General features: G+C 36.6%; 1 protein-coding gene across 5 annotated transcripts; it reads right to left on the bottom strand.

The window, feature by feature from the left end:
* Positions 1-1,487: 1,487 nt before the first annotated feature.
* On the bottom strand, positions 1,488-20,366 carry LOC107774288 (dolichyl-diphosphooligosaccharide--protein glycosyltransferase subunit 2). Of its 5 annotated transcripts, none has more exons than XM_016593784.2 (20): positions 20,239-20,366; positions 19,985-20,126; positions 18,595-18,787; positions 18,404-18,493; positions 18,070-18,132; positions 17,885-17,966; positions 17,303-17,367; positions 9,889-9,943; positions 8,136-8,263; positions 7,938-8,053; positions 7,700-7,769; positions 6,481-6,582; positions 6,266-6,355; positions 6,020-6,168; positions 5,228-5,339; positions 5,071-5,154; positions 4,569-4,649; positions 4,190-4,414; positions 3,152-3,274; positions 1,488-1,744 (listed from the first exon to the last, which is right to left on the bottom strand). In XM_016593784.2, the coding sequence occupies exons 1-20, from the start codon at positions 20,288-20,290 to the stop codon at positions 1,628-1,630; spliced, it is 2,139 nt and encodes a 712-aa protein (XP_016449270.1). In that variant the 5' UTR covers positions 20,291-20,366; the 3' UTR covers positions 1,488-1,627. The 5 variants fall into 5 exon arrangements, with proteins under 5 accessions (XP_016449270.1, XP_075081585.1, XP_016449268.1 ...); XM_075225484.1 differs by having other exon boundaries at positions 17,897-17,966; XM_016593782.2 differs by lacking the exon at positions 20,239-20,366 and having other exon boundaries at positions 19,985-20,232.
* Between the last annotated feature and the right edge of the window lie 1,604 nt (positions 20,367-21,970).

The following is a 21,970-nucleotide window of genomic DNA, read 5'->3' as shown; positions in this document are numbered from 1 at the left end:
TTACAGCTGAGGGTATCGGCGAAAAGGAAAAAATGATTGAAAATTTATAGGACTCACCGGAGAAATAAGAAGAAGCAGATAGGGATAAACCTTACTTCTGGAAAAAGAAAAGATAAAACTTGAGGAGGAGAAGGAGGAGGAGAAAGGGGGTTGACGTTGTTTAAAAAGTGAGTACAAAAAAACTTTTAAAAAAAATAGGTATATGTTAAATGGGGGCGACCAAATAGGGCGCCTCGTGCAATTTTTACCAATAAAACTTATTGGAACATTCAAAAATTCTAAGTTCAACATTGAAATAATACTTCAAAAGATAAAATTATGAAATCTTTTAAGAAATATTTATAAATTACATCACAATAAGTATATTTATATATAAAATAAATCTAAAATTTCTATATATGTAATGCCGGGTTGGTTTGGTTTCGGTTTGACTTTTTTTAGTTAACACCAAACCAAATCAATTATGGTTGGGTTTTTTTTTCCAACACCAAACCAAACCATAGTCGGGGTTTTTTTCTCGGATTATCGGGTTGGCGATTTGTCGGTTTCGAGAGTCAATGGTATTTATTAATGTTTACCTATTATTGGATAAACCAATGACTTCTGTCGTTAGAAAGTGGTACTCTAGCCACCGAGTTATGTCATTTATCATCCAAAATGAAATCTATCCGGTCGATGAATGCAAACAACTCTACTTCATCATCCCAAGGAAAACCAAAAGATTGTTCTTCCATGATACCCGTTCGAAAGCTCTGATTATCTTAGTAAGTCCTCTCATTCCCGCTTCTTCGCCAATTAAAACAATATTCCTTTTAGTATTTTAAAACAATCACTATCCTACCATTATGCATAAGTTTATAGTATTAGCGTTCTTATACCATATAACGTTATCTAATGGTTGATTCTCCCATAAAGTAATACTTTCGCTGCCTTTCTATCTTCTTGTTCGTGTGCGCGCCATAGTACCACATAGCATTAAAGTAATAACATAATTTGATACACAGATCATATGAATTATAATATATCCATCTATACTTTGATCGTTTGCCATTGTCTTAATTTGCATCTTCAAATGCTACAAGGCATGTGTTATCCACCCCTAACAAGGGGAAAAGACAATAGAAAGCAAAATAAACATATTTTTGTTCGATAAGTTACGTATTTGAAATGCCTGCCAACACTTTCCAGCAAATAGTTTCATAGCTCGAGGGATTGAAATATGACAGATGTTCTCTGAAAGCTTTCCTCTTTTGTAAAGACGACGTTGAATCATTTTTATCCCCGTAACCCTCCCTCCTAAAGGCCTACTCATTAGGTGAAGAGCTCATGAATTACACGAGAGAGATTGCCCAAAATTAAGAATAAGCGGTTAAATTTCATGATGTCAAATGAGAATTGCCCATAGGCCAACCACTCTTTACCTGTACCAAGAGAACGATAGGCACCTCAACATACTACTACTTGCAAGGTAAAACAGCAAAATTGAATTTTTCACCATCTGTGAACTAGAAATCCAATATAGTTGTATCATAAATAATTTTGTCCTACAAAAGATTGAAGATAGCTAGCCTCTTTCCCATGAACACTTTCCTCACATTTATAGGTTAACAAAATCAATCTATCTAAATCAGGCAGATTTCAACTTGGCAGATGTGGACGCCAGATGTGAAACGGTTCTGTGTCCTACGAATAGTAAGAAGATCCCCAAGAATCCAAGCGCTCTTAGTGTTTGGAACAGATTCCACTGCAAGCAGAGAGGCAAACAAATATGTTGAATTAGCACGCAAGACTATGTCTCTGTCTAACAAATAAATCTACATGCCGAATTTGAGCCTTTCACCGACTTATAAAGGCAGTGAACACCCAGCAAAATTCCCTAATTGTCAATTGCAAAAAGGTAAGGTACGCAAAGGAGCCTTATCCAGTTTTCTATCTCTGCCTCTGCTTAGGGGAGACTGACCTAGCTTTAATCTTACATGAGAAACACAGAATATAGAAGGCCATCCGAAATAAATTGTGCAGAATCAGGATTAACTAGTAGAAGAAATTTTATGGAAGTCAAACAAACTGGTGATTATGTGTGTTGAAAAAGGATAGCTACAGCCAAAGGCTTAAGATGCTTCCGCTATAGCTATAAATTTCAACAATCTAAAGTGGCAGTCCTGAGAAGGCAATACTTGTCACTTGTCAGTTGTCACCAGTGTCAGTGGGTGCAAAAGAACCAATATGATATTTAAGGTTATCTTTTGATTAATGCACTGAATCTTATATCAAATCATTTGAAGTGGCATAAAGTTCAAAGGAAGTTGAATGTCAAGCAACAGAACACCAGAATTAGAAGAAAAACATCGCTAAGTTAGATGCTTCTCAGTTAATTAATGCGTTTAGCAATTGAAGGGCGAAGTGCAGCAATAGCCACTTTTAAGCCCGCTATTTAAAATATATCCACAATTTACAATGTATTTAAAGATTAGCCAATTTACCGAACTTCAGGACTAAATAACCTGAATTTTGAAATTCAGGACTTAGTGTCCTCAATTTTTGAGCTGCTAATTTGAAATTCAGGACTAAGTGTCCTGAATTTCTGAACTATTAATTTAAAATTCAGGACATAAGATTCGAACTTCTGGACACAATTTTCGAACTTGGGATACGATGTCCTGAAGTTTGAGGTTTAAACTCTAGGACGCCGTGTCCTAAAGTTTGAACGAAATTGGCTAATCTTTAAATACATTGTAAATCGTGGATATATTTTAAACATGTTTAAAAGTGGCTACCTAGTGTGATTTCCACGCAATCAAAAAGAACATATTCTAAGACCTTGTTGAAGTCCTATAACTAATTTTGAGGATTGGCAAGGCTATCCTTTCAAAAACTGAATCACCAATGTTCTATCAACCAGTAAATAGAAACTCAACGAATGGGAGAGAAAAAGAAAGGGAACGACACCTATTCCCTTGCTATCTTACCGCCCCATGTTTGCTAAAACTAGAGAGAAAAAGAAATTAGACATAAATTCTTTTTAAATATCATAAGCCCTTACTCCCAACCACTACTAAAACTGGGTCGTTGTGACCAGAAGTGAAGCCGCTTTTGAAGGGAAAAAAACATAGTAATGACGTCGAGATAGCCACCAAAAAAAAAACCATACCTGCAACCAGAATAGAACATAAAGTGATAAAACAGCTGCAATGAGAAGGTGGAAAAGAATGGCAAACATTGCAGGCCCTGATGCTGTTGGGAAGTTCTTCAGGTTCACATGCAGCCTCAGAAGCTTCAAAAAAACATGAAAGCATGATAAATTGACCACAAGAAACAAAATCCAGTGCCGATGAAAGCTGCTTGTGCAACTTATTGCTGCTACAATGAGCAAAGTACCTCCTATTTCAACAAAGTATCAACTACCCATCACAAATTATAAGTTTTTCATAAATGTATTAATGCTGCGACTAATAGCACTGACGTCAGGTGCACCCAAGGATGTAGCCTAGTGGTCAATGAAGTGAGTTGAGAACAATGAGATCTCAAGTTCAAATTCCAGTGGAGGCAAAAACACTAGATGAACTATTTCCATCTATCCAAGCCTTGGTAGACAATGCTATCGGGTACCTGTGCTGGTGGAAGGTAACAGGGTACCCTGTGACATTAGTCGAGATGCACGCAAGCTGGCCCGGATACCACAATAGGAAAAAAAACTAAACACAAAAGAGGCATTATAGACAAGAGAGAGGATGCTAAGCTCCACATTCAAGCCTGGGAAAACCAACTAATTGAAATCTATGTTGCTCGGACTCTCCGAAAATATGGTCGGATACGTGTCGGATCCTCCAAAAGTAGTGCATTTTTGAAGGATCCGACACGGGTGCGGCTACATTTTGGAGAGTCCGCGCAACATAGATTGAAATAGAATCGATCATACAACAATTATCTCATTTTTTAATTAATGGTGTTGTCCTGGCCAACCTGCACATATTTCAACTAATCTACCGGGTAACTTTGTACGCCAAGATTTGGACAGTGGAAAGAAGTCATCTAACTTTTTTCACCTATATTAGGACTTAAACCCACAACTATTCTCCTCTACGCATATGATTTTTCTTTTAGAATGTAGGAAGGGAGGCGATACTGCTATCATTACTTTTAACTTATTTAAAAAAAGAAAATCAACCATGAATTAGAGGAAACCTACCCCAACCAAAAATCCAAGGAATGGAAGAAGAACAAGGGCCAGAAAGGCATAAGAAAGGTCCCTAGGAGGTCTTTTCTCTGGAACCCTGAATACGTGAGCGATTTCTGCCTTGGGCCCAAACCTTGAGGAAGGATCAACAGCTTGAGGAGGTGGGCGAGCTGCCTTCTCTGGAGGCTCCGGAAAATCTAATTCAACAGAACCCAAGGGTTGCAAGAACGAGTTCTCCTGGAGGAAACAAAATGCCCAGCTCAAGATGCCAGATCAAATATTCATCAAAATACAGATGTCACAAGAATAAGTTTCTTTACTGCGTGTTTTTCCAAAAACTTGACCAAAAATGTGACACTGTAGCTTTAATGAAGGTAGAATCAGTACATACCATTACAGCATCTCCTACAGTAAGTTGAATGTCATATCTACCTGATAGATAGAAAAACTTTTCAACTAGTCCAAGGAAATCCTACAAGACAGAATGCCATTCAAGTATCCACTGGTTAGTGCTTTTAGAGATTACTAATATTGGAATTAGACAAGAGGGGTTGCTCTGATGGTAAGCAACCTCCACTTCCAACCAAGAGGTTGTGAGTTCGAGTCTCCCCAAGAGCAAGGTGGGAAGTTCTTGGAGGGAAGGATGCCGGGGGTCTATTTGGAAACAGCCTCTCTACCCCAGGGTAGGGGTAAGGTCTGCGTACACACTACCCTCCCCAGACCCCACTAAGTGGGATTATACTGGGTTGTTGTTGTTGTTGTTGTTGTAATATTGGAATTAGAGGCAACTGCACATATTTCTTTCTTCTTGGAATTGGAGTTTTGAACTCACAAACACATCCACATTATGTTAAATGGGAGCAACAGAGTACAGAAACGATTTCAGAACTTACTAGTATTATTTCGAATTGTTTTCCAGAATTCCCCACCACAAAGATATGGTCCACCTTGCTCTCATGTCTCAACTTGAGGAAAGCCTGCAGACCAGATCTTAAGTCCACCAACTGTGGATGATAAAGAGTTATTCAATAGACAAGTCAGGCTCCCAACCTGGTGTGGCTTAAAAGAATGCCCAAGAGGAGAAGTTAATTGAAATGACAACCGTAGCTTTTGCAGATGGTTTGCTGATAGAGAGATGGCATTCTCCCCAGCGAAATCAAGTCTGTACGAAACACCCAAAGAAATGATAAACTATCAAAAAGTTCAAGTGATATGATAGGTAGCATCAAAATGAGGTGAAAGACAATCAAGCAAAACCAGACAAACTGTTGTATCCATAAACATGTATAAGTTGTCAATACACACTTGATGCTTGTGCCAAATTAACCTGGTAGTCGTAGGCAAAGAGTTGCCCATATGACAATCAATAGAAAACAATTAAGAAAATTTATTTCCTATAAAAAAAATTAGCAGTTGAATGTAATTAAAAAAAGACAGAAATGATATTCTGGCAAACAATGTGAGGTAGCAATAAAATGGTAAATTGATTTTACAGCCTACATGGATCCAGTTCAGCTGTCAGAAGTAAATTAAAGGCAACTAAGTACAGCAAGTAAAGTGAATCAAAACCTAGCCCATTCTTAAAAACTTTACAAAAGAAATATAGTAATGAAATAGTTTTAAAAACAAGAGGAAAAGAAAAAAGATATTTGTGTCTATGGTTCGTATTAAATATTCGCACTAGCACTTATCTGAACAGAAACAAGTTCACTATGACCATGATTATAAATAACTAATACATGCAAACAATAGGTCAAAAGACAGTCAATGACTAGAAAAGGAATGTAGTCTTCAAAAATATGTCATAAAGGAGATAAAAGGACAAGAAAGAAAAGGGCATACTTTTTCTGAGTTTCAGCGTTTCCAATATCATTGTCAAGTACAGCAATCTCTGCATTATCAACTTTGATAGCTCCTGTAATATATATGGGCACTTTTGTTCTTCCTCCAGTGGCATAGATCGTTTTATGATCTGAATCATGAAGCAAAACCTACAATATCATCAAGAGCAATGCAAAGGTAAAATTGGGCAAATTTAAATCGACTTAGGAAGCAAATTTTGATTAGGTAAGAGAAGGAGATGCGTACCTCAAAAGAGAAAATGTAACTGCCAACATCAATATCTTTGGGCAAAGCATCTAAGTAATGTACAGCATTTTTATGGTCAAATTTGAGATCCTGTATCATGGGGAAAGACAAAATATTCACAAAGTTAAGGGAAAGTCGAGAGCTAAATCTACTTCAAAAGAAAATATTAACAGCTACATATGATGCACTAGATCACAAACAAAGCCACTTAGCACCTGATCAATAACAGAGGTATCCTTTGAGCCAGAGCTAAAAATCTGCTTGAGTTTGACTGTCAGAGAAGGTGCAGCAGAACCCAGAACAGTGTTTACGTTTACCTAGTTGGAAGAAAGATAACAGTCCATCAGTTTCAGATCTGCTGGCAAAACTTATTAGACTACTAAGATAACCGGATACATGATACAAGAAAGGATGCATCACATATCTCCTCACAGAAATCACCGTTTAAAAAGGCACACTTGATTCATGCTTAAGCGTAGAAACTAGTGGCTAAGCAAGCTGTGTGCTTTGTCTAGCTTATACAGCACTTTAGCGATGGCACTGAGGGGTGTGTCTAAGCAAAAACAAGTAAACCAACTGCTTTTTTGGAAAAAGAACTAGATCAATTTAAAAAGACACATGAGCTCTGCTTGATAAAGGCAGCATTACACACCAAAAACTCTAGTTTTTACATCTGAATTACAAACATATTTTCATCTTAGAAATTATCTTTTTTTATTTATAAAGCAAAGTTAATAGCTAAGCTAGATGTGTGCTTTGTCTAGCTTATACAGCACTTTAGCGATGGCACTGAGGGGTGTGTCTAAGCAAAAACAAGTAAACCAACTGCTTTTTTGGAAAAAGAACTAGATTAATTTAAAAAGACACATGAGCTCTGCTTGAGAAAGGCAGCATTACACACCAAAAAATCTAGTTTTTACATCTGATTTACAAATATTTTTTCATCTTAGAAATTATCTTATTTTATTTATAAAGCAAAGTTAATATGGTATTAGACGTGAATCCCATAGTTTTAACTTGATGTACTTATTAGCAGTATTTCACTTCCTCCACCCTTATAGTTGGCTTTTCTTTTTCAGTTATTGTATGTTTTTTCTTTATGATTAGTTGCACTTTGCTTAAAACAGCATCAGATTTGGATGCTTTTCGCTTTTCTGTGGTTTGCCGAAGACCAATTCTCATGCTGAGCATACTCTGTCCAGATCTTATTCTTGTAAATCTCTACATCTCAAGTTATCACTAAAGAAACACCCAAAACTGGAAATAGAGTCTCAAAGATTTCATGGTCTAAACCCGAAGCGTACACATTACCCTCCCCAGACCCCACGGTGTGGGATAATACTGAATATGTTGTTGTTGTTGTGTAAACCCGAAGCATCACACTGAATGGTAATGTAGTCAGAACTCAAGAGAATGATATCAAAAGCGACACACCTTAAGCTGGTTCTTTCTAGTCAATGAGAGCACACTGGCCGGGAGTGATAAAACCAATGGAATGGAGACTCTGCATTGAAAAGAAATGCTTGATATGTAAGTAATGAAATGGCGCTAGACTGCTTGCTGAAAAGATGCTTCATCTGAAGTTACCAGCAAAAACACAACACTTAACAGAAATGAACAAATGCCAAAAAAAGTCAGAAAAGGGGAACATGGAGTATATTTGCAACCTCACCTATTGTTTTCTAAGGAAGCCAATGCATCAATTTGATAATACAAGTCCTTTGCATTTCCAGGAACTCCAGCACCAAGGAGAAACCTTGCTAAACCTAGAATTTTGTCACCTGGAAGCTGCACATTATAAGGAAAATATTATAAAAAAACGACTGTCATAATACTGGAGAAACAAATGCCACGTACTACACAGACATACATTTAATTTTTCAGCAGACACTGCGGCAAAAGCTGTAATCCCACGCACTACAGCAGACGAAGCTGAGAGGGGACCCTGATGTCCATGAGCATCAACAAGTTTTTCATCAAAGTAATAGGCCCCATCATCTGTAATATGATATAACAATAATATATTTGTTTCAGAATGACCTCATGTACCGTTGTCTGACTAGATAATCCACAGAATCAGCTGTAAGTAGGCTAAAAGTGAACCATTTGTTCATGAGCTACCTCTTCAACTGATTAGCCCCTCAGAAAAATACAGAACGGTGTGATAAAGAATCAGTAAATGTGTCAAAGACCAAGTGTATAAGAAGTTCATAATGACAAAAGGTGACATGGTTTTAAACAATCAAATCGCATTCCCTTTTGTCTATTAAACCATTGCCCAAGAAAATATATTTAGCTTTCCGTCTTTCGAAACCAGCTCATGAACCTCCATTTTTTCCCAAGTCAGGACTAAAGACATGCAAATTTTGTTTATGCATTAATCATCTCTTCACAATAAGAAGACACAACAGAGCTCTTCGTAAGCTTCTCTTCATCAATTGATTGACTAAAATAGGGGTCATCTTGTTATTGGGACTAGAAAAATAAGACTGTATAAACTTTGGGATTATTTTATAGTGTGTTTGGTTGGCATTTCCATTTCCGGTATAAGTAATATCGATAGCTTTATACTTCAATTTAGACATTATTTTATAGCGAATCCAACATGGGAAAACATAAAAAGGAATTAGCTTTCCTTGTAAAAGACATATAAGATATAAAAGACAAATCTACCCTTACTTTCATTTTTCTATTTTTTAATTTATTTACTTTAAAAGTAAAAAGTAAAATTGCAAAAAAAAAAAAAACTTTAAGATCAAACACATGTTTTAAATTATACAATGTATATTCCTTTTTTAATGCGATGAACCAAACCTCCCCCAAAAAAGCATATGTACTATATATCCAATTATTATAATCCCAGTATTATATACCCTACATAACTTTGTCCATGAACCAAACAGCCCCTGAATTTAATAATGGACCATTCTCATAAAGATGCTAGGTTCATACATAACATGAAAAGGTGAGTACCTTAAATATCTTAAAACATATACACATTGTCATTAATTGAAAATGACTGCAAAACTTTCTGAATTCAAATTACTGAGGAAACATAAACAAGGCCCAAGGGCACCATAACATCTTGCACTTTTGTACTTTGCTAAAGCACTTCCACTTGAATCATAGGTATTTGACAAACCACAAGTTAACCCTACCCAACTTTTACTTTTCTGACGCTTATATTAATAAACTATACACAACGGCTTAAGCAAGTACATTTCTTTTTTACTAAGGATATGAAGAAAGTGAAACAATAAAAAAAAAAATTAACATTCATCTTGATCATCTAATCTGACAACCAATCACAAAATCCATATTTATACTTGTATGGATTAGATTTTCTTATATGGACTAGATATTTTTATTGGCGTGAGATATGTTAAAGCTGAATGCAAATGCTATACTTTCTTACATTCTCTATGCAATGGCATGGAGACCCTTTATTTGCAATATCTAATAGTTGGCTAGGTATATGTCGCAAAGAACATTTGAGTAAATCATCGTAAGTTTCATTTATTAGAGCAGGAGAAACTTTTGGCATTTCTGTTATCAACTGCCACTCCCACCAGCTCACAAAAACAATAAAAAGAAACGAGGAAAGAAACAAAAGAGGTGCATACCAAATTTCTCCAGACCATCGAAAAGCTTTGATATATTATCTTTCACCATGCTAATCTGCCAATGCAGATAAATATGAGGTAGAATACAAATTATCTAAAAAAACATTACGCAAAATAATGTACGAGAATAAACAAAATTCAGAAAACTAATTGTGTTGTGCATAACTACAACTACTTAGCATGCAAGAACTTTAGCATATAACATGACATAATGGCCAAACTCAGCACAGCCTAGACACACAGCCACAAGCAACTTCAAATGAAGTAACACAAAATGTTGGTCTTTTTATTTTTTGATAAGTGACACACAATGACTTTGATGTCCGCTTTATCTCCTGAACACACTTCGAATCTAAGAAATAGATACTTATTTCCTCATCCTTTTTTTAAAGAACTAAAAAGAAAACAAAATTGAAATAATAAAAAAGATACAGATCTCACTACCAAATGAGATGAATAAAAAAGTTCTTAATCCGTTTAGACACCTCTTTACACCTGCAGCTTTTATAAACCCGAAGGATAAGGAAGGCCCCCCAAGATGGTTTTTCTTAGTCATCGAATCTCGAACATGTAAACTTGTTAAAAAATGAAATTGGGTCTAACTCTACCAGAAACACTAGCGCAAAAGGTGAGACTAAATGAAGAGACAATAACACATTCCCTCAACCTTTTGACCAACCCCCCACCCCGCACCCCCCACCCCCCACACCGTCATCCAGGATTGGATATATGGAGCATGGACAATATAATATGGGAGCCTCACATTGAGTGAACTCTAAGAATTGGAATAGCTCTGACTCTAATACCATGTTAAGAAAATGAAGTTGGGGCTAACAAACCCAAAAGCTAGCTCATTAGGTGAAGATTGCGAAGATCACATAAAGACAATAACCCATTCCCTCCACCAACGTGGGACACTTAACAAACTTAAACTCACATTTAGTGACACAAATATAGCTATGAATGAAATACATCCAAGTATAACCCATTTTAGTAATAATTGTAGTAATAGGCTAATAGCTGTCACTTGTCAGCCATGTGACATTTAATGCATTTCTTCTTGATGCTCGTATCAGGGTAGGCTGCATACATTACACCCTTAGGGGTGCAGCCCTTCCCCGAACCCTGCGTGAATGCAGGATGTTTCGTGCACCGGGCTACCCTAAGTCTAAATGATTTCATTAATATTGCACCTAGTCAGTGCCATTGAACAAAAAGCATGGATCTATTAGGAGGACTTGAGAGTGAAATTAAAAGTAAAGTGTTTTACTTGTTGTTATTAGTAGGGGAAAAGGGAAGTGTAACCACATTTGAACAAGGCATCAAATCTTGCTTTCTTCGCCAAGTCAGCTGGTTTATACTGTGTTTAAATGAGAGATTCTTTAGTCCAGTTTGAAGTAAATTGCACTTGTTCTTGATGTTGTTGCACATGATATGTGATTATTCGGAATCCATATTTGCTTGATGCTTCAAATGACTTATTGGTGTGTGATGAATAGTAACAAGGTTCTATTGTTTTTGGAAAGAAATGCCGCAAGAGAAGGAAACTTGTCAACTAAAGAAATCAGTATCGGGCATGGAAAAAGATTACTGAAGGCGTTAGGGTAAAAAGAACAACATAGTGGCATGAAAGAGCAGAAAGAAAGGAACAAAGTTCAGAGACATATAGCGCCTAGGTGCGAAGATATTGAGAGGCTTAGGGCCTATCCTCTGTAGCATGTGGCAATGTAGCGCTTCAGCTCTATCCCATGTCCCATTATTAACAAAATTGTCATTCATCCGCATACTTAAAGAATTCTTCACTATTAGATCAAGGGTTTCAAACTTTAGGCAAGAAATTGAACAGAGAAAGTTCTTGAACAGTTGCTTCTCGAAGAGTGTTTTCTTCCACTTCCTCGGATGTTAATGAATATTCTTGGTATTTTTTGATGAAAAAATACAAATAATATTCATTAACATTCTTGGTATTTTTTTCATCAAAAAATACCAAGAATTTTTTCAAGTTTAGTGGTGAACTTAAATATTTCAACATGTATTTTAATTTAACTGCACATTTATTGCTTCATATTAGGCTATAAAGGAAGCAAATACACTTGGACTAATAAAAGGCACAGTAACAAAACCTCTCTAATCCTGGAAAGAATAAATAGGTGCTTCGCAAATGAAGGACGGATTGAACAGTACCCAGAAGCTAGTGTACTGCACCTTCCTAGGACCCACTCAGATCATTGTCCTTTACAAATTAGCTTGATAGGGCCTCCAAACAACAAACCATCAAGGCCCTTCAAGTTTGAGTCAATGTGGGCTAGCTACCCGTCATTCCTTAACATCATCAATAGGGCCTTCTCAGACCATTCCACCCTTCTTCAATCTACTGAAAGCTTCAAAGCTTCAAGACTCTGGTCACCAAGTGGAACCAGGAAGTCTTTGGAAACATTTTCCATCTAAAGAGGAGAATCCTAGCAAGGATCTCTGGAATCCAGAGATCTCCTAGCTACCAATTCAGCAGTTACCTGTTACACCTTGAAACAAACTTAAATGCTGAACTGAACCTAATCCTCAAAAATGAAGAAGACTTCTGGAAACTTAAGTCTAGGATAAACTGGCTAAATGAGGGTGATGCTAGCACTAGACTCTTTCACACCTCCACCCTCAATAGGAGAAGGAGGAACAGAATCATCTCTTATAAAGAGGAGAATGGAAACTGGCTTCATGACCAGAATGACATTCATACAACAATTGTGGGCTTCTTCACTTATCTATACACCACATCCCACACTAAAGCCCCTTGGGCTTCCACAAGCCACTCCACCATGTGACCCATTCTATCTGAAAGCCAAAGAGCTTTTATGGACAAACCTCTTGATGTTAGTGAGATTAAAAGCGCAATTTTCTCCCCTAAACCCTTCAAATCTCCTGGCCCTGATGGCCTCCACCCCTTCTTCTACCAGAAGTATTGGGACATAGTAGAGGACTATGTCACAAACTTCTGTCAAAAATGCTTCTCTACAAGCTCTATGGATAGCACCATGAACCATACTCTCTTGTGCCTAATTCCTAAATGCCCCCAAGCTTCAATGCTAAAAAATTTTAGGCCAATAGGACTTTATAACACCATCTACAAGTCAGTCACAAAAATCATTGTGAATAGGATAAAACCTATTCTGCCCCATATCATTAGGCCAAGCCAAGCAAGCTTCCTTTCTAATAAGAGAGTCTGTGATAATGCCATCATTGTCCAAGAATATATCACTCACTTCAGGAAAATGAGGGGGAAAAGTGGCAACATGACCCTAAAAATAGACCTAGAAAAGGCCTTTGATAGGCTAGAATGGTCCTTTATTAGAGACACTCTAGCTGCTTTCAATTTTCCCCAAGGCTTATCTAAGCTCATCATGTCCTGTATCAGTTCATCACCCATTTCCATCCTTGTCAATGGGAAAAAACAGAGTCTTTCAAACCTTCAAGCATTAGGCAGGGAGACCCTATGTCTCCCTACCTATTCATTATGTGCATGAAAGACTATCAAGATCTATTGATAGGGCAGTCCTACATGACCAATGGCACCCCATAAGTATAAGTAGGTCTGGCCCAAAAATTTCCCACCTCTTCTTTGCCGATGACCTAACCCTCTTTGCTAAAGCCAATGAAAGGAACTGCAATACCATTCTTTCAATATTGCAGAACTTCAATGAGCAGTCAGGACAGAAAATCAATCTCACCAAATCAAGAGTCCTGTTTTCTTCAAACATTCCACAAGATGCCATACAGAGCCTCTCCAACTATTTGTCCATCAAGCACACAACATCCTTTGGGAAATACCTTGGATTCCCCATCATCCACAAAAAACAAACATCTGTAGACTTTCAATTCAGCATTGATAACATGCAATCCAAGCTGGTTGGTTGGAAAACTAAATGTCTCAACATGGCTGGGAGAACAGTCCTGGCTAAAACTTCTTTGAACGACATTCCAAGCCATGTTATGCAATACATCAAACTGCCCACTAGATTTACCAATCAGATTGATAAAATACAAAGAAACTTTCTTTGGGGCACCACCCCCGAAAGAAAGAAGTTATATCTGATCAAGTGGGAGGTGGTCACTAAGACCAAGGCTGAGGGGGGGCTAGGACTCCAAAAGGCTAGTATCAAGAACAAAGCTTACCTCACAAATCTTGCATGGAGGTTCTATAAGAATACCAATAGTCTATGGGCTAGGGTTCTAATTCACAAACATTGCAACATGTCTAATAATGCTAGGTCAGTTAGGGCCTCTAGATACCCTAGACGCCCAAAATCTCCCATCTGGCAGGGCATCCTAAAGGGCTGGGAAATATGCAATAAAGCAAGCAGATGGGTAGTCCACAAAGGAAATAGGGTCAGTTTCTTAAATGATACATGGATCCCTAATCAGCCAGCAATAAGACAGATGATTGAGGGCCCATTAATCCAAAATGACCTAGATGATAAGGTTAGCTCAATCCACAACCTGGGCAATTGGGACACATCAGCTTTGTCCATCACCCTACCTCCAAGTATTATGAACCTGTTGAACTCTGTGTTCATTCCCCCTGTTACAACTAAGGATGACAACTTTATATGGGATTTGACTCCTAATGGCCAGTTCTCAAATAGTTCTGCTTACTCATTCCTAAGCAGAGCTGACACCAGCCTCTATTCTGGTGAGGAAGGCTCCTTCAATTGGATCTGGAAGCTACAAGCCCCCAACAAAATCAAGCACTTCATCTGGCGCCTCACCCATAAAAGGCTCCCAACTAGGAGCTTCCTCCACTCTATAGGGATCAACTGTGTCCCACAATGTCCTTACTGTAACAATGGACAGGAAACCATTGCCCATATTTTCTTTGAATGTCCTAATGTTGTCCATTTCTGGAATGAAATTCTATCAAAATCTTCAAGGAATGGCTCACATAATGCTCCAGTTTTCAATGGCCATCAGTGGAAATCAACATGGAAATCTATCAAAAATGTCCCTTTCAACAACTATATCCTTTGGGACAATCTCATTCCCTTTTGTTTGTGGCACATTTGGTTAACCAGAAACAACAATTTATTGAACAACAAAAAGGAACAGATCAATGCCACAAACACAGTCTCTAAAGCCAGTGGCGAAGCCACATATCGATAAGGGCGTCGAAAAATTGCATTGTTTACATAGGTAAAATATTACATTTTAAAAGTATGTAACACATATTGAACACCCTTTGTCGGAATTTTTTCCACTTCTTTTAAATTTGAACATCCTTGGAGAAATTCCTAGCTTCGCCACTGTCTAAAGCAGCTGAATACCTTATGCTCACAAAGAATGACTCAACAAAGACAACACATCAGATCTTGTTAAAATGGGAACCCCCAACCAGAGGTTTTTACAAACTGAATACAGATGGAGCAGCAAGGGGAAACCCAGGAATAAGAGGGGTAGGAGGAGTATTCATGAACCACAATGGCGACTGGATATTGGGTTACATGGACAATATCCCCCACACAACAAACACTAGGGCAGAAGTACAGGCCCTCATACGGGGTCTGCAGCTAGCAGAGCAAAACAACTTGGCTCCATGGGAAATAAACATTGATTCAGCTGAAACAATCAATATGCTTTTGAATGGAAGTCTGATTTATGATCCTCTAATTTGTGAATGCAGGTCAATCATCCAAAGGATGGACAGCGTGGTAGTGAGGCACATCTACCGGGAGCAGAACAAAGTAGCCGATGCATTGGCCAAGGAAGCAGCAAAGGAAATATTTTTGAACAAGTCTAAGATATTACCAGTTCCTCCGATGTTTGCCAATGATGTATTTTGGGCAAACATCCTAGGAACTGAACTAGTTAGATCTTTTGTGGGTTGTAACTTAAACACAATCATACATAACATTACAACTGTGGGGTTGCTTCGATACCCCAGCAATGCTCCTGATGTAGTTCCTTTTGTTAACTAGCATATAAATACTATATCCTTTTTAACCAAAAAAAAAATTCAAACGCCGATAAAGTAGGAGGATTACGGTAGGCTGGCAGCCAACATAAAACTAGCTAGAGATTTATACATTTAGAAAATATTCAGAACTACAAATAATTGTTATTTGTATTTGCATAATACTTGGCATGAGATGAGTTTAAATGGAGTAATGTAGTTGGTGAGGATTCATATAGCCAACTCAACTTGTTTGGGACTGAAGCATAATTGTTAGTGTTATTGCTGTTTTTCTTTTTGTTTCTAGCTTTATATTCAATAAATATGGGTTAGTTATTCAATCTTGTACTTATTTATTTAACTGATTGGCCTGCAATTAGATCTTACAATGAACTTGGAAAAAGGGAGATTAAAATTAAACTTAAAGATTGAATAGCAAAGAATCATGACAACTAGATAATAAGCGTGTTTGATTTGTGTTAAGAATAAGACATGCCAACTCATATTATGTAAATCAAAAATTTGAACATGAAAACAGAACATCTTAATCAACGCCATTTGCATAAGAATATGGAGAATAGGTTAAGGGAGATAGGATTGTAGACAAGGAAGATACATGCAAGTAAATTACTGACCAGGGTTAATAACCAAGTCCATTAAAATCAAGTGTAGGAGATGCAATAGATTAATGAAATGTTCTCGATCAAATTAGATTAATGAAATGTTCAGGAAAATCATAATTCCATGCCTTGATCCACTAATTTACGTAGCATTATCATTAATAGACATCAGTTAATTGGCAGTTACATTAATAATGTAGTCTACACAATAAAATTGTATCAGTCTTGGTACTTAACAACCTTTGGTGTCAATTCTTCATTGGAACGATACTCAACTCCCTTAAATATTACTTGTTACATCATTTCTACTTGCATGTGTATTGGCCAGCAACATGTGCAGTAAGTGTGTAATATGTGTAATATTAAAGGCAGACAATCTTTGAAGGATTAGACGAATAATTGTGACTTAGTCCTGCTTGTCTAACGAGCCCAGAGAGGAGAAAGATCACCTATTATTACATGGTACTCTTACATCACAACTATGGACCATGGGTTAAGTAGGAAGTTCTAACAATTGTCCCCCAATAAAAAAACAGTAACTTGGAGGACAACACCACTATGGCCTTTTTTTGCTTATTTGCAACGAAAGAAATAGATATCTATGCATTAGGAGTGTCAAAGAATGGCCAGTGAATTGTACTTGTAAAAGAAACCGATATAGGAAATTATCAACAAAAAGAATCCAATATAGCCACATTTTGAAGGCATAAACATCAAGAGGTGAATGCAATAATCTGATGGGATCTCCATGAAATGCAAGCACAATAAAACGTGAATAGCAAACCAAAATCCGTCTTACGATGACTGTAGTATGAATTAAAATCCTCAAGGATGACAGAGGACAAATAGGACTCACCAAAGATTGATCAATCTCAGAAGAAGCTAATGAAATGATACCAGCCAGGCTCTCAAGTGCAATTCCTGTAAAAAGTGTTTTATCAGGAAAATGTAAACAATTTCCCGTGGTTTTAGATAATGTGTTCTATCAGGAAATGATACCACTCAGACTCTCAAGTGAACTAAAAAGTGTTCTTAATATGGTTTGACTTCAAAGTTAATCAAAAACCTGAAAACAATTTACTTCATCAAAAAAAAATGAAAACAATTTCAGGTGATTTTAGAAAAACAGTTCTACTTTTTTGATTACCTTTACGAGTGGTTTTCAGAAAACAAAAGCTATTTTTTTTTGTTTCCACAACATATAAACTTTGGGAACCTTAAAACAAGATTAACCTAAAATCACATCTAGTTGCCTCAATTTAACCAAAAAAAAAAACAATTTCAAAAAATATTTGCAGAAACGCTGCCTAAATACTTAAGAACCTTAAGGAGTAGTATTACAGAGAGTTGGCTCTTCTTCTTTTTTTTTTTTTTTATAAGTATGCAGAGACTTGGCTCTTCTAACATAAGAAAAAAGATATAACTTCATCTACTTTACGAGAGTAATTGCCTGCAGCGTAAGTGCTAGACTCGGGATTGCTGGAGCTATAGCGCCACCTTCCATCACTTTGGCTGAAAGCCTGTCAAGAATTTCAAATGTCATGCCAAACACCCCATAAAGACAACGAAAAGTAAAAACTCCAGTTATAGTACAAATGCTAAATGCCAAACATAAAATGGAACCTTTATGGCGCGGAAAACTGAATCAGCACTTTCAAGATGTACCTCCACGATAGAACTTAGACCCTACAGAATTAATTATGGCATGTAAGAAACATAGAAATCACTCCTGACTAAATACAATGTCCTTATGAAGCACACAGAATAAATAAGCAGATCATGATATCTACAGATGTTATCAATTCTTAGCAAAAGGAAGAGCTATATATAGATGCTTCTGTTTTCCTATTTCCGTTTTCTTTTTTTTTCCTGTGAGGTGTTTGAGGGGGCAGGAGAGGGTATCAGTTCCAATAGATAGAGTAGAAAAGAAAACAAGAGGCATTTCCCAATACATTACCTTGATAAGAACTAAACTTCCAACTGAGTAGTAGTAGTCAAGAAGTGAGCTGGCACTGTTCACAGCATCCTTAAGTCTTGGGGCTATGCCCTTGAGAGAGACAAAGCAAGAGAAGCAAAAGAAAAGTGAATATATGCATTTAAACTTGTATCAATCAGTATACTGGAAAAGTTCATCAAGTTTAGACATACTGCTAATGCTTTCTTGTTAAGCTCGCATTTCAGTATCCCATTGACTCTTAATGCCTGGAACAAATCTTTCAATGCTGAAGAAGAAGATGAAAGAGTGTCCACCACTGATGCACATGTAGAAGCCCTTATGTCAGCCTGTTTTTCAATTCCAAGAACCTCGAATGTCCTTAAGGCTTCGTATGTTTCTTCTAGACTGGAGAGGTCACAGAAGCAACATTCAGACATGCACCATTCAAGTTTCAAGAGCACACAGTAACGCTAGCAAAAGAAGTTGCATAATGTAAGGAAACTGAGGGATTTCCCATTGAGTGCCATGAATGTTCTTCTTTCCAGTAGGTGAATGTCAACTAAATGTTAAGAAAGAGTGTAGAATGCACAAAAGATATGTTCATCCGAAGCTCCTACAGATTCCGATAACAGCCTTTCCTAAAATGGCCAAACATAATTTTCCATTCTCCTTATTTCTTGTTAAGGAGCATTTTGCACAAAGACTTTCCAAATGAATACCCAGAGCTAATTTCCGACTCCCAAGAAACAGGTGAAGGAAGAATCAAATCAACAATGGGTTTCAATGATATTACCGCCAAAAGGATAACAAAAACAATAACTAGTCTCAGTCCCAAACAAGAAGGAATAAGGTTATATGAATCCTTACTGACCATGTTACTCTATTTAAACTCATTTTGTGCCACTATTATGCAAAATACAAATAAAAGGTATCTGAAGTCTTGTATATAATACTGCCAAAAGGGTAGAGTGTCCTAAATCCATCTAGACAGTAGCATCCATCAGGTCCATATAGAAATGAGACATGACCCAAACATTACAACTATACATCCAATGGTGTATTTACCAAAGACGAGTACACAGAATTCTGCACGCAATCAGCGGATGAAAGGATATTAAGGACTCATATAGCCAACCCGAACTGGTTGGGATTGAGGTGTAGTTTTTTTGTTGCGCTTACTAAATAGGAAATATGGTGTTATAATGTGCAAAATATTTTCAGAGACAGATTGGGACGCAAACATAGCTTTCCCTCAGCCCTGATAAAGGAGAAGGGTTGAGGGCCAACATAAATATAATTTAAATTAGAGTTCAACTTATATACATCATAAGTGTAAGGAATTTTTACACCATCAGGTTTCTAGCAAGTGACCCGTCTTATTTTCAAGATTATAAATCTCACATTCTAAGAAAACTTACCTATAGATATTATTTGGTTGACTTAATAGTGTAAAAAATCATTTACACTGATAGTATATATATAACTTAAAAGCATCAAATTATAGGATTCACGTAGCTGATCTCAACTTGTTTAGGATTAAGGAATAGTTGATTGACTGATTGAGAGAAAGAAGGGTTTTAGTGAGGGTTTAATTAAGCAAACCTAGAAAAAGATCCATGAGTTGGAGTAAACAACTCCAATGCAGCAGATCGGTGAGAATCGGAGATAGGTTTGAAGGTAGCAGCTTCACAGATCAATGCGGACAATGCCAGTAGTACCACAAATCCTAATACTTTTGCCATTCCTGTAGAGAAACAATCAAATACGAAAAAGGAAATGAAGATAAAATTGTTAGCAAATAACAACATAGGACGTATCGAAATGGAAGTGAAAGGAGAGAGATCTTCGAGAGTTACTCGTAATGCGGTGGGAGGGAGGTGAGTTTGCCCAAAGTGGAGTGTGAATCATATGCAGAAATATTTGGTGCCATATTCCAAATATGCCCACTCTGTTTTTGTTATTGCCCAACTACTCCTCGCTGGAGTCTCGGGTGGCTCATTAATAGACCAAGCATGTGCTTAATATACGATGTACATCATGCCCCTATAATTTATTATTTAAGAAAATAATATTTCTAAATTTTTTATGTGTAAATAGACAGTTTTACGTGTAAAAGTAAATTTCACATATATAAAAAAAAAGATAAGGTCATAAAACTAAAAACAAGTTTATAAGAAGTCACAAAACCAATTTTTTTTTCCTCCACACAAAACCAATTGACTCACATATTTTGTCCTACTATTTTTAGTTAGGATTTATTTAAGTTATATACTCTAATTGTATAAACATTTATAATATTACTATAGTTAAATTGTAAATAATATGTTAGTTACAATATTTGTCAGCTTACCAACTAATTATTATCATAAAAATTATTTGTAATTATTTCAAAAGTTATGACTTGATAGTATAAATGTATACTCGGTGTATATAACTTATATGCCACATAACTTCGGTCACCCAACAATCCTCAAAGCAAGTGGAGCAATTAAAACTAGAAAAAAAAGTGTATAAATTGTATTATGTAGTTATTTGAAAAGGTCAATATACACTTTAATTTTACGGACGACCTATTATCCATGTATTCTTACTTGAAGTGGAATTAATATCCCTTGTAATATACAGAATCGGAAGAATGATATATGGTATAAATCGCATGGCCCACATGGGAAATTCTTGTAATTTTTATTTCTTTTTGTCCCTTTTTTAACCCATGGACGAATATTTTTCCCGTCCCTTTTATTTATCATTACACCATCATGTATCTTGATTTGGGTGGCAATAGCTTCATTGAAGATATTCCATCGGTAATCGAGAGCTTGTATTTTTGTTCGAATTTATTTAATGGAAAGTCTCCCTGCAGCTTTTTTTCATACATAATATTGACCGAAAGAAAATCAAAGTTTTAACTTCATCAAAGATTAGGCTTAGAATTTTGGTTCAGAGGACACTTAACTCTGATCTCTAGCTTTTTTCTAGGATTATTGTGGAGACTTTAAATTACGGTCAAAATTTCAAATAGTCATGCGTCCTTTTATTTTACAAGTGTTCTATCTATTACCGAGTGGCCTAAGAAATCTATTATTTGGCTTCTTGCTTGCAACCTTAAAGCCAAGTGTTTAAGGGTTTTGACAACTGGCTATGCAAATGTTATTATTAATCTGTATTACTATAATATAATATTACGAAACGGTACATTTCTGTAACATAAAACAGAAACAAGAAAAACAGAAATAAGGCAGAAACTAGAGATTGTCAGAAATCAGAATCAGAAAATAATTTTCAGAATGAAATCGAGCCCACTGAATGTATAGTGTATCCTTGAGGAAATTATTCCCCTCAAGTGCCGAGGTGTTGGAATATTATCCTCCCTAGATAAAACAACTTAACTCACTAGAGTATTGGTAACAAAAACGCCGCTAAACAGTGAACCACTTAATGGCTATAAATTAGATTGGAATTTATTTGTGCAGAATAAGGAGAAGAAGTTTAGAAAATTTCGTAAGAAAAAATTCTGGGATCAAGGTATATTTATAGCCATTTTCTAGCACTATTTCTGAAAAGTTTACAACCTTTCAGAACCAACCA

This window comes from Nicotiana tabacum, chromosome 11 (assembly GCF_000715075.1).
Source record: "Nicotiana tabacum cultivar K326 chromosome 11, ASM71507v2, whole genome shotgun sequence".
In the NCBI taxonomy this organism is placed as follows: domain Eukaryota; kingdom Viridiplantae; phylum Streptophyta; class Magnoliopsida; order Solanales; family Solanaceae; genus Nicotiana; species Nicotiana tabacum.
The sequence above is the reverse complement of the archived record's forward strand: the minus strand, read 5'-3'. Positions and strand labels throughout refer to the sequence as shown.

Coding starts and splice junctions, on each gene's coding strand:
- LOC107774288 (XM_016593782.2), bottom strand. CDS start 20,190: ATGTTGTTATTTGCTAACAATTTTATCTTCATTTCCTTTTTCGTATTT. Junction 8,264..9,888: donor CGATGGTCTGGAGAAATTTG/GTATGCACCTCT, acceptor ATCATATTACAG/ATGATGGGGCCTATTACTTT. Junction 6,583..7,699: donor CTAGAAAGAACCAGCTTAAG/GTGTGTCGCTTT, acceptor TCTTCCAACTAG/GTAAACGTAAACACTGTTCT.